General features: G+C 36.3%; 1 protein-coding gene across 1 annotated transcript; it reads left to right on the forward strand.

Moving 5' to 3' along the window:
- Positions 1-4,932: 4,932 nt before the first annotated feature.
- On the forward strand, positions 4,933-15,944 carry LOC148997726 (uncharacterized). Its single transcript, XM_089119115.1, has 7 exons — positions 4,933-5,145; positions 5,261-5,429; positions 9,352-10,023; positions 13,948-14,040; positions 14,250-14,323; positions 14,431-14,474; positions 15,893-15,944. The coding sequence occupies exons 1-7, from the start codon at positions 4,933-4,935 to the stop codon at positions 15,942-15,944; spliced, it is 1,317 nt and encodes a 438-aa protein (XP_088975241.1).
- Positions 15,945-17,120: the final 1,176 nt, after the last annotated feature.

A 17,120-nucleotide genomic window follows, 5' to 3' on the forward strand; every position in this document is an offset into this window, starting at 1 on the left:
CTCTCTCTCTCTCTCTCTCTCTCTCTCTCTCTCTCTCTCTCTCTCTCTCTCTCTCTCTCTCTCTCTCTCTCTCAATTCAATATTGCTTTATTGGAATGACTGTAAATATTACAATATTGCCAAAGCCTTTAAAAAGACATCAAAATAATAAAATATTTTAACATAACTTCTATCTAAATGTACTTCTTAAATAAACTGTACAAATTAACAGTGTAACAAATTATAATATCTCTGAACATTTTACACCACAGTGTTTTAACATACATACAAATTATAATATACGTGAACAATTTATGTTTTGTTTTTGTTTTCCCTGTCGGGAAAAAGAAAACACCGGACATTAAGTGGAAAATTAAATATCTCTTGTTTTTAAAGATATTTGTGTTTTATAACTCAGCACTACAGTAGATTGACATCAAATATGATGGTTTTAAAAATCACACCTTCAGTTATGAAAAACAAATGTTAGCCAGACTTTTTCCAGACAATATTGGGGGAAAAAAGATACTTAATTATTAATAAGATAAGAGAAGTTTCCTTTCGAATTATCCAACGTGTATATCCCGTTAATACTTTCTTAAAGAAATTCAAGGTAGATGTTAATGCAAATTGTTCTTTTTGTGGACAGCACCCAGAGATTAGTGCATTTATTTTGGCTTTGCCATTATTCTAAATTGTTATGGAAAGATTTTTCCCATTTTGTTATTGATAACATTGATAAGGATTTTTCTCTACTCTGGGAAAAATGTTTTGTTTGGAATTGTTAGTTGGAAAAATTAGCAATTAGACAAAAACAAAATATTCTTAATGATCTTTTTTAAAACAAAATTTTATATACATAAATGTAAATTTTCAGGTCAGAAACCACTTTTCGATGTTTTGAGTACTGATGTACAACATTACTTTGGGACTATCTCTGACTCGTGTAAAGAAGGATTTAAAAACAGTTGAAATATGTAAATCTTTTGATATTTTCCTTTGATGTGTAAAAATATTTTCAGACTAGTTATACTCCTGTATTTTTTTATTATTCGTTTTATATTGTGACTGTTTATATAATGTTTTCTATTTTTTTTTAAATGTGTTTGTGTGTGTTTTTAGGAGTTTTTCTGTACATTTTTCATAGCGGAAGTGGCAATATGGGCCGTTACTATGGAGATGAGGACAAGTCTGCTTTGCGTCACGTGAGCAGAGCAGTTGGCGCGCTGGTCTCCTGTTTTAGTCAAAATATCGTCATTAAACGAACATTTTTGTCTTTTCTTAGCATAGATCATATACATGCAGTATAATTATTTATTAGACAGTCTGTGATATTTGATATATTGGGTAGATACATGTTTTCACAACCCTAGCACGGCCCTAAAACGGAGGAACTACAACTGGGTTGCTGATGTCAACACAAGTACTGAAGAGGGGTCTAGGGAGTTGTAGTTTTTTTTTTTAACCCGGGGTTTTTCCTAAAATTGGAAGTTGTAAATACTTAATTGGTGGCATTCCAGGGATTTGAGGGGATGTAAAACACATTTTTGGTATCAGAATTTAAATATTGTCTTGTTCAAAGGGGGATTTTTTATTTTCACACCATAGCCCCCCCCCCCCACCCCTTGGTGACTATAACCATGACTACTCAGCTTACAACACATGTCAACACCTTTCTATTACAGTTGGTCTCATGTCCGTAACCCTTTTTGTCCCATAATTACAAGCCTTCAAATGTGCCCTGAGGTTAAGGTTAAAGGGTCAATATCTCAAAGCAGTAATAATATAGAACCTTCAAATTAATATATATTACTCTCCAGGCCAAGACGTTTCCAGTGATATATTTGGTGTAGCTATATGACAAAGTTTTTTTTTTTTTTTTTGACAATTAGGACATATATGCCCTAACAGTTTCAGGTTCAGAAAGCACTTTGAGGGCTTCAAGTTTGTGTTTGTGTTTGTGTGTGTGTGTGTGTGTGTGTGTGTGTGTGTGTGTGTGTGTGTGTGTGTGTGTGTGTGTGTGTGTGTGTGTGTGTGTGTGTGTGTGTGTGTGCGTGCGTGTGCGCGTGCGTGCGTGTGTGCGTGTCTGTGTGTGTGCAAGGGCATAGATTTGGTTTGAACATTGGGGGGTAATGTTAGTTAAAAAATGTTCTGCATATTTTTCATGTGATCATGGTATAAATATGGGGGGGGGGGGGGTTATCCCCCCCCCCCAACCCCCCACACACCCACAAATTACGCCCCTGTGTGTGTTTGTGTGTGTGCTTGTACAACTTTGTGTTTTAGACCATTGGAGTGAGGACAAAGAAAGTAAAGTGAGGACATTTTGCCCGGTCCCCACTTTCTGAGACCCCTTTAAAGGTCTGTTTGAGGGTCAAGACTTGGTTTTAGGGATAAGGTTATAATTGGGTTAAGGGTAGGTTTAGGTAAGGGTTCGGGTTATGCACTTAGTTGTGATGGGTATGGTTAGGGTCAGCGGCTAGTGTTTGCTTTGTGTCAATGTCCTCATAAAGATAGATGTACAAGAGAGTGTGTGTGTGTGTGTGTGTGAGAGAGAGAGAGAGAGAGAGAGAGAGAGAGAGAGAGAGAGAGAGAGAGAGAGAGAGAGAGAGAGAGAGAGAGAGAGAGAGAGAGAGAGAGTGTGTGTGCGTGTGAGTGCAAAAGTGAGTTTTGTGTTTTTACCCCTCCCTTTCTCACACAAGGTTGCAATTCTTAAATGAAATATAACAAAGGAAAATATTAACCATAAATGCTGTTTATATTGCTTTTAATTGTGATAAAATAAACGGTTGAGTAGGTCCACAGACCCACAAACACTGGCTGATTAACAAAAATAACCAACAAAGCACTACACACACTTTTTTGTCTACTAAAATATAACATCTGATGCATTGTGTAGCCTATTTGCTGTGGCAGATATAAATGATTTGAATGACTGTGTTAGGTCATCCTTGCACAAACCTACCAAAAAAAAAAAAAAAAAAATTCAAAAAACACCATTTAGTAGGCTTATGTTCGTGAGCCATTTGCTTTATGAGGACACTAATGTCCTCATAAACCATGTTTACATTATAATACCCTACCCATGTCATTATACAGATTCGTTTCCTCATAAACCATAAGGGTGGGGGCTGGGGGGTGTTGAAACGTGTTCTATTTTTCACAGAAAATTAGCCAAGGCCAATTAGTCTGAGGTTGAAAAATAATTAATCTTATCGTTGTTCTTTTGATAAAAAACTGGTAAAAGTACATTTTTTTTAAGTGTCACGAAAGTGGCAACATTACGTGTGGGCAACGTAGCTGCGAGAGGTCGCTGATTGACAAGTGGGTTGCCCTATCACAGAGGCACAGAGATCAGCAGATTGACAACTGAGGGGGAGTGGGGTGTCCGCTCTATTCGACCGCCACCATCATACTGTACACCCTCAAAGGTAGGTAATGAATACTGATATTAACATGCTTACGGAACCTGAATAATAAAGTTCGTTAGCGCTGTCTAAACCATCTTTCGTTAATTATGTATCACCATTAATTTATAGGAATGCGTTTAATGACATAGGGGTTTACCCAGCTTCAAGCCACCGCATTTAAAGTCCCCGTGAACCGGAAGTTGCAAACGATTTTTCTCCAGTGCTGTGACGTATTTCCAAGTGAAACGGAATATTGAACAGAGGGCAGGGTTTTACTCTAGCGCTCCTCCTCTCCATCTCTCGCTCATAGCAAACTAACGGTTTGAGGGGAGTGGTTAAGCGTTTCCCCACCCAAGTTGTGAAACCTACGTCATCAGAAAAAGAAACCGTTCCAGACCGGAAGTAGCTTTTCAGATTTTGATTAAAGATTACCAAGGTAAAACATTTTTTAAATATATTTTTACTTGCACGGATTAATTGTTCACCACAAGACTAGTAATATGCGCTAACAAAGTAAATAGGTTCAATTTTGATTTCACGGGGACTTTAAGGTTAGCTGCAGTTGGCGCCAATGTGCTAACCGAGGTCAGAATTATAAATTGAAAAGTGTATTTACTCCAATACTACATTAAATCAGAAATCAACTATGGAGTATGGGTTATTGTTGCATAGAATATGTAGTAGGGCTGTGCGATATGGACTAAAAGTCACATATCGATATTTTTTTCCGTGATCGTATAATTTCATACGTCTATCATTAATGGCCCGCGGTAAATCGCACTCCCATCACTCACTCTTACTTCAAATCCCACAATGCACTGCAACAGCTGACACACAGCATAGACACACAGGCCATAAAAACCGAATGGGCTCTATGCGCGGCGGTATTTCCGGTGAAGGTCAAGGATGTTTGATTACTTCCGCCAATCGTAGAGTCCAATGCTATACCGAGAACTTATATTGGTTTTCATACTCTATGGCTATACTTAAGAAACGTTAGTCACAAAAACAGACAAAACAGACACCCCTCATTGTGTTTATGCTTCTTTTTTAAATTATAAACATAACTATATATAAAATTACATCTAAACGTATTAAAGTTTTGTTTCAAAGACGGGAGGACAGTACATTTTTAAGATTCTGCCATAATCCCGTTTTCCTCGGTTCTCCTCCACTTTAAATCTCCCCAACCGGAAACTGAAGAGCAGCCTTGCGTTGGTTTTATGCACAGCTGCACTACTTCCTGAACTTAAGCCAGCTCCTTGTTTCCTGTCTGACATTATTGTCCAAACTTGATTAATTCAGGTGTGTCTGATTATTGTTGTCGTGAATATTGAGGCCAGGCACACCTGAATCAATCAATTTGTCCAATAATGGCAGACAGGAAACAAGGAGCTGGCTTAAGTTCAGGAAGTAGTGCAGCTGTGCGTAAAGCCAATTAGGCCAAATTACAAACATTTGTAATGTAACACTTAAATAATGAAGTGCCTTTGTCACTTTGGTTGTCATTAAATGTTGATTGTTTTTATATTCTAGTTTTAAGATGCCAAGAGGTTCAACAATAACAACCTGCGTGAGCTGCAAAGCAGCTATTGGTGTGGCCACCAAAACCTGCAAATATTGCCAGTCAGTACAGCCAAGAAAGCAAAGACTGGCAAAAAAACTCCAGAAATTTGAGGCCAGAAAGGAGATATGGTTGAAAAACCAAAACAAAAACCAAACCTCCTCTCATGTTATTGATGAGGCATCTGTCTTGGTATGTGTTTAGCGTCTGTAGTTATTATTTACATAATTACAGCCCACAATGTTTCAGACATTTATAATTGCTTATATTTCTGTATATATTATATAATATATATCTTTATTTTCAGGTCGAAAAGTTAAACACACTGGGGTACAAGGCCATAGTCTTCATTGCAAAGAAAACAAAGAAGAAAAAAACCTGGTCCGCACAAGTCCTCCAGCCTAAATGGCAGCTGTCAGACCATTCTGAAAAATGCCTTGACAGGATGAAGGCTCTCTATGAAGTTTTAATTAATAGTAAGTGTGTTCGATTATTTAAAATCTTACTTCAGTCAACATAAAAATAAATGTGGCACAGACACACACTGAAAAAAATGATGTGTTGGTTTTACTTAATTTTTTCATGTAAACAGGTTCCACCGGTTGCACATAACTTTGTTTTGTTAAACAAACATAATTTGTTCATGTAACTTCAACATCATGGAAGTCATTTTAAGCCATCCAATCAAACTCTGAGCTGAGTGTTAAAGTTAATGAGACAATTAAGTGAATAACTGAGTGATGATTGAGCATTATTGAAGACACCTGATGTTAACAAGCAGAATCACTGAAGGAGAAAACCGGAATTTAAGGTCACCATTATGGAGATGAGTATTTGTTTTAGTTGGGCTCTTGACCCCCACATTATTTACTTTTGATTTTGTCTGAGCTGTAACAGCCAGATCATCAACTAGAAAATGTGATCTGTGGATGTTGGTTGTGTTTTCACATAATCATTATATCACAATGATTTGACCTGAATCGTTGAACTCATACAGATGCAAGTTTCTGAATTAAGTGAGAGAGAGAGAGAGAGAGAGAAAGGTCACCTCTGAACTAGGGCTGGGCGATATTGCACAATATTGTTATGCACATCTAATCAGTAAAGCCGGTTCCTTGATAAGTAGAAAATCACCTTCACCTGCTTTCAGATGGACGATATGATGCAAATAGGAGTGTTAAATTAACACTCAAGAGTGTTAAAGTTAATGAGATAATTAAGTGATTAATTTAGTGATGATTGAGCATTATTGAAGACACCTGATGATCACAAGCACAATCGCTGAAGGACAAAATCACAAATTGTAAGCCACCGTTATGGAGATCAGTGTTTGCTTTAGTTGGGCTCTTGACACTTATACTTTCACTTTAAATTTTGTTTGCCTGTTGATATTGACTTATAACAGTCAAATGAACAAAGGCAACTGTGATCTGATAGTGTTGGTTATGTTTTGACATAATCATGCAATGATCTGAAAAATGAAACTTATTCAGATGATTTGTTTAACTTTTAACTATGGTTTTGTGGTTCTGCTGCATATCTGTATTTTTCTTATAACCTAACATATTTAATAAAACATATTCTGATCAAATCACTGTCATCTTTATTCAGAAACACAGAGATCATTAATCAGCCTGTCTATCTCAACCATGGTGACATGTTGCCACCAATCACAACTCAGTAATGTCTCCCATCATGCATTGCGGTATGAATAAATTATGACCTGAATTGTCTATGTAATTTACTTTTCCTACTTGAATATTCTGCTCGTCACCGTTGTTGAGAAGCATTGACTGAATCTTGAAGTCTGTGTGTGCCTTAAAGAAAGATTTAAAAAAAAAAAAAACTTCTGAGAATGCATTATATTATATATTTAACATTCTGGATGATTATCCAGACTCTCAGTTATACATTAACAAAGAGAATAAATCACAGACATAAATTTTACATGATGAAAGTCATTATATAACCAACATCTTTTTACAATTTTTTTATCTTAGCTCATCTGACAGGTTTAACTCAGATGTAACAGCAAATAAAAAATATAAAATTTTTGATATAAGTGTCAAGAGCCCAACTAAAGCAAACACTGATCTCCATAACGGTGGCTTACAATTTGTGATTTTGTCCTTCACCGATTCTGCTTGTGATCATCAGGTGTCTTCAATAATGCTCAATCATCACTAAATTAATCACTTAATTATCTCATTAACTTTAACACTCTAGAGTGTTAATTTAACACTCCTATCTGCATCATATCATCCATCTGAAAGCATGTGAAGGTGATTTACTGCTAATCAAGGAACCAGCTTTACTGATTAGATGCGCATAACAATATTGTGCGATATATCGCCCAGCCCTAGTTCAGAGGTGATCTCTCTCTATATCTATATATACTGCTATAATCCATAAGATAAACTTAATTCAGAAATTTGCGTCTGTATGAGTTCAATGATTCAGGTCAAATCATTGTGATATAATGATTATGTGAAAACACAACCAACATCCACAGATCACATTTTCTAGTTGATGATCTGGCTGTTACAGCTCAGACAAAATCAAAAGTAAATAATGTGGGGGTCAAGAGCCCAACTAAAACAAATACTCATCTCCATAATGGTGACCTTAAATTCCGGTTTTCTCCTTCAGTGATTCTGCTTGTTAACATCAGGTGTCTTCAATAATGCTCAATCATCACTCAGTTATTCACTTAATTGTCTCATTAACTTTAACACTCAGCTCAGAGTTTGATTGGATGGCTTAAAATGACTTCCATGATGTTGAAGTTACATGAACAAATTATGTTTGTTTAACAAAACAAAGTTATGTGCAACCGGTGGAACCTGTTTACATGAAAAAATTAAGTAAAGCCAACACATCATTTTTTTCAGTGCAGTAATTGCAGTTGCCACAGGGCAAACCACAGTGGACCAAAACTAGCTATTCACCTGTTCATCAAATTTGGTCTTTGCTTTATCCAATAGGTTTTTCTGTAACACTTTATTATAATAGTCTGTCAGTCATTAATAAGTAACTATGCAGGAAGTAATGCAGGACTAATGAATATTACTACATTAACACTTCAGCTACTACTATTAACTAATATAGAAACAAGCTTAACTAATCAGTAAGTAATATCAAATTTAGGAGAGAGTTTATTATTAAGTAATCAATAATTACTCAATGAGATAGCCTTAGCCTCATAATTAACTGTTAACTAACTGACTAATTATAAAGAACATTATCGTGTGCCTGAGACATGATCAGTCATATGTTTTACTCTGAATGTAGTCATAAAATGCATCACTAATTATTCAAGTGTTACCTAGTCACTATGCAGGAACTACTAGTGATCTGGACCATTATTTTAAAGTGAAAAACATATATTTTTTAGTTTAAAATAATGGTCCAGATCACTAGTAGTCCTTGAAGAGTGACTAGGTAACACTTGAGTAATTAGTGATGCATTTTATGACCATGTTGAGAGTAAAAAAAGACAATTTCTAACGTATCAGACACGTTAATGTTGTGATTATTAATTTAATTAGTTATTTATAATTTGTCATAATTACCTATTAGTTCTTAATTATCTCATTAAGTAATTATAGATTACCTAATAATGAACTCTCTCCTAAATTTGATATTACTTACTGATAAGTTAAGATTGTCTCTATATTAGTTAATAGTAATAGCTGAAGTGTTAATGTAGTAATACTCATTAGTCCTGCATTACTTCATGCATAGTTACTTATTATTGATGGATCATTATTATAAAGTGTTACGGATTTTTCTTTTAGAGCTGCAACAATTATTTAATATTTGAGATTGTTATACAATTAATCACCAACAATTTTGATAATTGTTTAATAAAAAATGCTCTGCTTTCAGAGTCATTACATTAGAATATATATGTGTGTGTGTGTGTACATATATATATATATATATATATATATATATATATATATATATATATATATATATATTCATACATCATCTTTTAGATTATGAAAATAACTGTTGTTTGCAGACTTAGTTTCTTAGTTTGAGCCACATAGCTCACTGATTGTCTGCCATACATAGCAAAAGAGTCAACAGCAAGATGCATTGCTCAATTCAATTTCGATGCATTGCTCAATTAAACTTCAAAAAACTATGAACACATATCTCCACTTCACATAGGGTAATGAGATCCTACAATTTGCATCAGAGTACAAAATCAGCCTTGCCTCAGTTTGATAGAGAGCATAGAGTCCATAGGGCAGCATGTATAGACAGAAGAATACAAAAGACAAATGTACTGGATGTTTCCTTATGGAGCACAGTCACTGCTTGAAAAAGGGGACATTTGTTCTTATTACAGGAGGTAAATAATTTTCTCTTTTTGTACCATTTGTACAGGTTGTACTAACCAGTTGTCCACCACCAGTCCTCCCATCCAGCCCACCACCGGTCCTCCCATCCAGCCCACCACCGGTCCTCCCATCCAGCCCACCACCAGTCCTCCCATCCAGCCCACCACCAGTCCTCCCATCCAGCCCACCACCAGTCCTCCCATCCAGCCCACCACCAGTCCTCCCATCCAGCCCACCACCAGTCCTCCCATCCAGCCCACCACCAGTCCTCCCATCCAGCCCACCACCGGTCCTCCCATCCAGCCCACCACCAGTCCTCCCATCCAGCCCACCACCAGTCCTCCCATCCAGCCCACCACCAGTCCTCCCATCCAGCCCACCACCAGTCCTCCCATCCAGCCCACCACCAGTCCTCCCATCCAGCCCACCACCGGTCCTCCCATCCAGCCCACCACCAGTCCTCCCATCCAGCCCACCACCGGTCCTCCCATCCAGCCCACCACCAGTCCTCCCATCCAGCCCACCACCGGTGCTCCCATCCAGCTCACCACCAGTCCTCCCATCAAGCCCACCACCAGTCCTCCCATCCAGCCCACCACCAGTCCTCCCATCCAGCCCACCACCAGTGCTCCGATCCAGCCCACCACCAGTGCTCCCATCCAGCCCACCACCAGTGCTCCCATCCAGCCCACCACAGAACCACCTCAGCAGAAACGCAGTAAGTTCTGCTGATATTTTCAAATAGCATATTAAATCATGATTCAATTGCTAGTCGTGTAGAAGAATAAATATATTATTTTTCATATATTTAATCAGGATATACGTGATAACCATGTTAAACATTTAATATGTCTCTCCTTCTTAAACTGAAATAATACTGTAAATGAAGAAATGTATTTAAATGTGGAAAAAAAAATACAAGTGACTGATTAGTGTGAGGTGACTTCTGAGGTGTTATACAAGTAACTACTGTAATATGTAGGTCTGGATAACTTGCCTTTCAAATATTACTAAAGGGAAATATAACGTTTAAAAATTCTAACAGGATGATTGACAGATTTTGAAGCAAAAACTTTTAGCAAGTGAATTTCTAAGGTGGTATCGGCCACAATGTGCAACCAGAACAGTTTCAATCTGTGCAGGAACTGATGATGATGGAGAGCACTGTTGCACATCCAAAGTCTACTGCAGGTGTTTGGTGCCTCATTCTTAGCTGTATAGAATTCACTTCAGTCTAAATTTGGCCCCTGAGGATCATACAAACCCCTATTCCAGTGAAGTTCCTACACTGAAAAAAATGATGTGTTGGCTTTACTTAATTTTTTCATGTAAACAGGTTCCACCGGTTGCACATAACTTTGTTTTGTTAAACAAACATAATTTGTTCATGTAACTTCAACATCATGGAAGTCATTTTAAGCCATCCAATCAAACTCTGAGCTGAGTGTTAAAGTTAATGAGACAATTAAGTGAATAACTGAGTGATGATTGAGCATTATTGAAGACACCTGATGTTAACAAGCAGAATCACTGAAGGAGAAAACCGGAATTTAAGGTCACCATTATGGAGATGAGTATTTGTTTTAGTTGGGCTCTTGACCCCCACATTATTTACTTTTGATTTTGTCTGAGCTGTAACAGCCAGATCATCAACTAGAAAATGTGATCTGTGGATGTTGGTTGTGTTTTCACATAATCATTATATCACAATGATTTGACCTGAATCATTGAACTCATACAGACGCAAATTTCTGAATTAAGTTTATCTTATGGATTATAGCAGTATATATAGATATAGAGAGAGATCACCTCTGAACTAGGGCTGGGCGATATATCGCACAATATTGTTATGCGCATCTAATCAGTAAAGCTGGTTCCTTGATTAGCAGTAAATCACCTTCACATGCTTTCAGATGGATGATATGATGCAGATAGGAGTGTTAAATTAACACTCTAGAGTGTTAAAGTTAATGAGATAATTAAGTGATTAATTTAGTGATGATTGAGCATTATTGAAGACACCTGATGATCACAAGCAGAATCGGTGAAGGACAAAATCACAAATTGTAAGCCACCGTTATGGAGATCAGTGTTTGCTTTAGTTGGGCTCTTGACACTTATATCAAAAATTTTATATTTTTTATTTGCTGTTACATCTGAGTTAAACCTGTCAGATGAGCTAAGATAAAAAAATTGTAAAAAGATGTTGGTTATATAATGACTTTCATCATGTAAAATTTATGTCTGTGATTTATTCTCTTTGTTAATGTATAACTGAGAGTCTGGATAATCATCCAGAATGTTAAATATATAATATAATGCATTCTCAGAAGTTTTTTTTTTTTTTAAATCTTTCTTTAAGGCACACACAGACTTCAAGATTCAGTCAATGCTTCTCAACAACGGTGACGAGCAGAATATTCAAGTAGGAAAAGTAAATTACATAGACAATTCAGGTCATAATTTATTCATACCGCAATGCATGATGGGAGACATTACTGAGTTGTGATTGGTGGCAACATGTCACCATGGTTGAGATAGACAGGCTGATTAATGATCTCTGTGTTTCTGAATAAAGATGACAGTGATTTGATCAGAATATGTTTTATTAAATATGTTAGGTTATAAGAAAAATACAGATATGCAGCAGAACCACAAAACCATAGTTAAAAGTTAAACAAATCATCTGAATAAGTTTCATTTTTCAGATCATTGCATGATTATGTCAAAACATAACCAACACTATCAGATCACAGTTGCCTTTGTTCATTTGACTGTTATAAGTCAATATCAACAGGCAAACAAAATTTAAAGTGAAAGTATAAGTGTCAAGAGCCCAACTAAAGCAAACACTGATCTCCATAACGGTGGCTTACAATTTGTGATTTTGTCCTTCAGCGATTGTGCTTGTGATCATCAGGTGTCTTCAATAATGCTCAATCATCACTAAATTAATCACTTAATTATCTCATTAACTTTAACACTCTTGAGTGTTAATTTAACACTCCTATTTGCATCATATCGTCCATCTGAAAGCAGGTGAAGGTGATTTTCTACTTATCAAGGAACCGGCTTTACTGATTAGATGTGCATAACAATATTGTGCAATATCGCCCAGCCCTAGTTCAGAGGTGACCTTTCTCTCTCTCTCTCTCTCTCTCACTTAATTCAGAAACTTGCATCTGTATGAGTTCAACGATTCAGGTCAAATCATTGTGATATAATGATTATGTGAAAACACAACCAACATCCACAGATCACATTTTCTAGTTGATGATCTGGCTGTTACAGCTCAGACAAAATCAAAAGTAAATAATGTGGGGGTCAAGAGCCCAACTAAAACAAATACTCATCTCCATAATGGTGACCTTAAATTCCGGTTTTCTCCTTCAGTGATTCTGCTTGTTAACATCAGGTGTCTTCAATAATGCTCAATCATCACTCAGTTATTCACTTAATTGTCTCATTAACTTTAACACTCAGCTCAGAGTTTGATTGGATGGCTTAAAATGACTTCCATGATGTTGAAGTTACATGAACAAATTATGTTTGTTTAACAAAACAAAGTTATGTGCAACCGGTGGAACCTGTTTACATGAAAAAATTAAGTAAAACCAACACATCATTTTTTTCAGTGTATATTCAATGAATATACAACGAAGACAAGATGTTTAATGTTCAAACTGAAAAGCTTTATTGTTTGTTTGCAAAGATACACTCATTTTGAATGTCATGGTGCATGGGTATGCCATGGACACTAACACACCCCCATGGCTTTTGAACTTAGCACTGAAAACAATCTGGGAGGTCCTTTTCCTTTTTATCCGAGGAACACAACGTCGATGATTTCCATAAACTATTTTAAATGTGTACAGCACTCATAGTACTTGTAGTAGCGACAAACTGTGTTAACTGACAATTGTTTTCCAAGGTGTTCCTGAGCCCATGTTACAGTAATATCCTTCATAGTTGTGATTCCCAGCATCACATAGCATCCCCAGAAGACTCAGTCATTCACAACCAAGGATGACTTGCTTGTGAATGAATCCTGGGATGCCCCTTTAATGCCCAATCATGACACTCACATGTTTTTAATGAACCTGTTCACCTGTGGAATGTTCCAAACATTCCCAGTCTAGATCCTGTTGAAAATCGTTGTATTATGTTTTTATTTTTGTTTTACAGTTGACCCAGCTTAATTGGATTTGGGTTTGTAAAACCTATTGAATCAGATTGACAGAATCTTCATACTTAGTAAATCATTTTGTGAGACCCTGTGCCCTGTGAATTGAAGCATTATCAGTCTTGAAGACACATCTCCCATCAATATTAAAATTACAGGACAAAGGTGATATGTGTAGGAGGAACTACATTCGTTGTTTTTCCCCTCATTTTCCAGGCTTTTTTTTCTTGAATTGATCACCTGTTTGTACATCTTTCTATAACCCTTAGTATAACCCTTAGTAGAGTGAATAAGTGACCATACAGCATATGGTTGAACAGTGTCCATGTATTTCAATGAGTACCCTGGCCTGCAAATATCTTTCCAATTGTAATGTGACATTATATATTTGTTATCGGAATAAAGGTATTTAGACCAGTATTCATTGTAATAACAGATACATTTCCTTAATCTCAACAGATATGTCTGCAAACAACAGAAAGAAGCAGAAGAATTCTGCAGCCTCAGACATGTCCTCAAGGAAGAAACGGAGGGGGATACAATCAACCAAAGGTTATTAAGCTTTAGTAGTTTTACATCTCACCATTTCAAATCAGACTTCAAATACAGTGATTCTTTTGCCTTAGCCAGATATACTTCACTTCCAGCCAGGTCATAAATATATCATGTGTAGCCTGTCATTTTTTTTATATATATATATTGATGATGTATGAGGTCAAACTCATTTACTTTTTTTGCTCATGTTCTTTTTTTTTCTTCAGATTGTAACCATGGAATCCTAGAAAAGGAGCCTTACTACCCAGTGAAGAGGGTGATCCGCTGCAAAATGCAAAAGGTTAGCTTTAGAGTAATTTATAAAAGTTATAGATGTTCTCTGTACTCGGTAGAATTGCAGCACCACATCTGGAAACCCCTTAACTCCCAACTTTGATGTTTTTACAGGGGATCCAAATGAAGTTAGTGGAATGGGAGCCCTGTTCACTTTGGTATGTACAATTTATCATATATTCCATTTTGATTGGAATAGCCTAATTCTTAGTACTTCAAAACAAAGTAATAGCCTTGGCTTTTATTTGTGGCCGGCTGTGGCACAGTGTGTCAAAGTGTCCTTGGGCAAGACACTGAACCCACACTTTCCCCCCAGTGTGTCATTGGGTGTGTGAATATGTGGGAATCCAATCTCCAAAGCCTGTCTGCAAACAGTTCTGTATGAATGTGTGTGTAAAAGGGTGGTTGTGAGGAACATTGTAAAAGTACTTTGAGAGGTCCCAGAAAGTCTAAAAGCGCAATAAAAGTGCAAGTCCATTTAACATCCATAATTGCTTCAGCCACTTAACTGAACAGGTTGAATTTGGGATAGTCATCTATATGTGGCTTGGCTTTAATTTATTTTGTGCAAAGCTCTTGTTCAAATATAAATTAATTATAATTTGGTGCATGTGGGTAACATGAGACTAACTGGATGGATTAATTGTTTAGAATCAAACTAAATAATGATATGTCACATGCTGCATAAAGTTTAAACATACACGCTAAACAGCACAAGGGAACAGATCTACTATGAAAAAAAAAAAAAACTAACTGAGACTGAGTTTCACTTATCAAAATGTGCTATCACATCAGGTCCATGAGGGGGCGGACAATTTTTGGTACTGAGCTTTTAGTTCAAGTTTTACAGTTTGTGTATTTTATCAGTTATGTATTGCTTAAGGCAGAAAAACCTGACTGATGATAATGGAGAGACATATGTTGGACATAATCACCAATTTATTCTGAGCCAGGATTTCCTTTTTCTTTACATTGAATTTTGATTAGATGTTGACATTGTGTTGACATAAAGTAACACACATTGGTTAAAGGCATTTACAAAAGTCCAAAGACTTGAGAGGTCTTTCATGACTACATTTTCAAGACAATTATTGTGCAGCAAATTGCAGAGGTCTTTTACAATGGATACCTTCAGAGCAGAGGTATAGACCATTTCACAAGATGTAAACAAGACTGGTCCAGAAGCACTTCCTGTTTCAGTTTGTAACTGTTTTCTTTATTTCACATGTAAAGAAAACATCTTAAAGATGTTTGTTTAACTTTTTGATTCAGTTTTAAATGTTCTGTTGGTTGTATTTTATCCCAGCTCTTATGTAGTGTTAAAAAACTGAAACAGGAAGTGCTTCTGGACCACTGTTGTTTACATCTTGTGAAATGGTCTTAATGGCTACACCGTAGGTAATGCAGATTCAAACCTTAACCAAAATATTACCATAGGCAGGCAATTGACTGTTATCAGGCTACTGAATGGGTGGCTTGCTGCTCCTCATTGCCCTTAACCTTGTCATGATTGTTTTGAATTAAATTCATGGCTGATGTAAAGACCTAAATTAATAACAATCTCTTTTAATTACAGTGGGAAAACTTGGCCGACACAGTGGGTGACGGAGGAGAACACCAAGAATTAAGAACATTTTCAATTCCATTGTTGTTTATGTTGTTATACAGTATATTAAAATACTTTTTCAAAAGCCTTAAAGTTGCCTGAAATCTTTTTTTCAAAAGCCTGAAAGTCTCCCACTTTGTAGAAAACCAGAGAACACATGCTGTGTTTGTAAAAAGCTTGACAGATCAACTCTCTCCTTCACACAGATAGATAGATAGATAGATAGATAGATAGATAGATAGATAGATAGATAGATAGATAGATAGATAGATAGATAGATAGATAGATAGATAGATAGCGCGTTGCCACCACCTGCTGTGAACTTGATCCAGAAACTACAAACTACCCTCTCCCCATCCTTCTTGAAGTCACGTGACTCAACCAAAACGTTTCAGTTTCACATTATTCTGGCGAGATCTAAACATTCTAAGCAACAACGAGCAAGTGAGTGATTATGTACATTCAATGACTGAATATTATGAAAATAAAATATGTTTCTCTCTAGAAATGTAATCAAAACTTATTTTCATGCAGAAACTAACTAAAAATATGGCGATAGCAGCGTCCATGGCAACTAAAATGTTTCAGTTTCACATTATTCTGTCGAGATCTGAAAAATATTCGCAACAACGAGCAAGCCAGTGATTATGTACATTGACTGAGTGAATATTATGAAAATAAAATATATATTTCTCGCTAGAAATGTAATCAAACCTTATTTTTATGCAGAAACTAAGTCAAAATATGCCGATAGCAGCGTGTTATAGCAACCAAAACGTTTCAGTTTCACATTCTGGCGAGATCTTAAAGATATTCGCATTAACGAGCAAACAGGTGATTATGTACACTCACTGAGTGGATATTATGAAAATAAAATATATATTTCTCGCTAGAAATGTAATCAAAACTTATTTTTATGCAGAAACTAAGATAAAATATGCCGATAGCAGGGTCCATGTTATAGCAACCAAAACGTTTCAGTTTCACATTATTCTGGCGAGATCTGAAAAATATTTGCAGTAACGAGCAAACAGGTGATTATGTACACTCACTGAGTGGATATTATGAAAATAAAATATATATTTCTCGCTAGAAATGTAATCAAAACTTATTTTTATGCAGAAACTAAGATAAAATATGCCGATAGCAGCGTCCATAGCAACCAAAACGTTTCAGTTTCACATTATTCTGGCGAGAT

Source organism: Pimephales promelas, chromosome 2 (genome assembly GCF_988280905.1).
Source record: "Pimephales promelas chromosome 2, fPimPro1.hap1.1, whole genome shotgun sequence".
In the NCBI taxonomy this organism is placed as follows: Eukaryota; Metazoa; Chordata; class Actinopteri; order Cypriniformes; family Leuciscidae; genus Pimephales; species Pimephales promelas.

What these genes read in the sequence shown, in the direction of transcription:
- LOC148997726 (XM_089119115.1), top strand. Translation starts at nt 4,933, where the DNA reads ATGCCAAGAGGTTCAACAATAACAACCTGCGTGAGCTGCAAAGCAGCT. An exon ending in TTGATGAGGCATCTGTCTTG is followed by an intron (nt 5,146 to 5,260) that starts GTATGTGTTTAG and finishes CTTTATTTTCAG; the next exon opens with GTCGAAAAGTTAAACACACT. An exon ending in GGGGATACAATCAACCAAAG is followed by an intron (nt 14,041 to 14,249) that starts GTTATTAAGCTT and finishes TTTTTTCTTCAG; the next exon opens with ATTGTAACCATGGAATCCTA.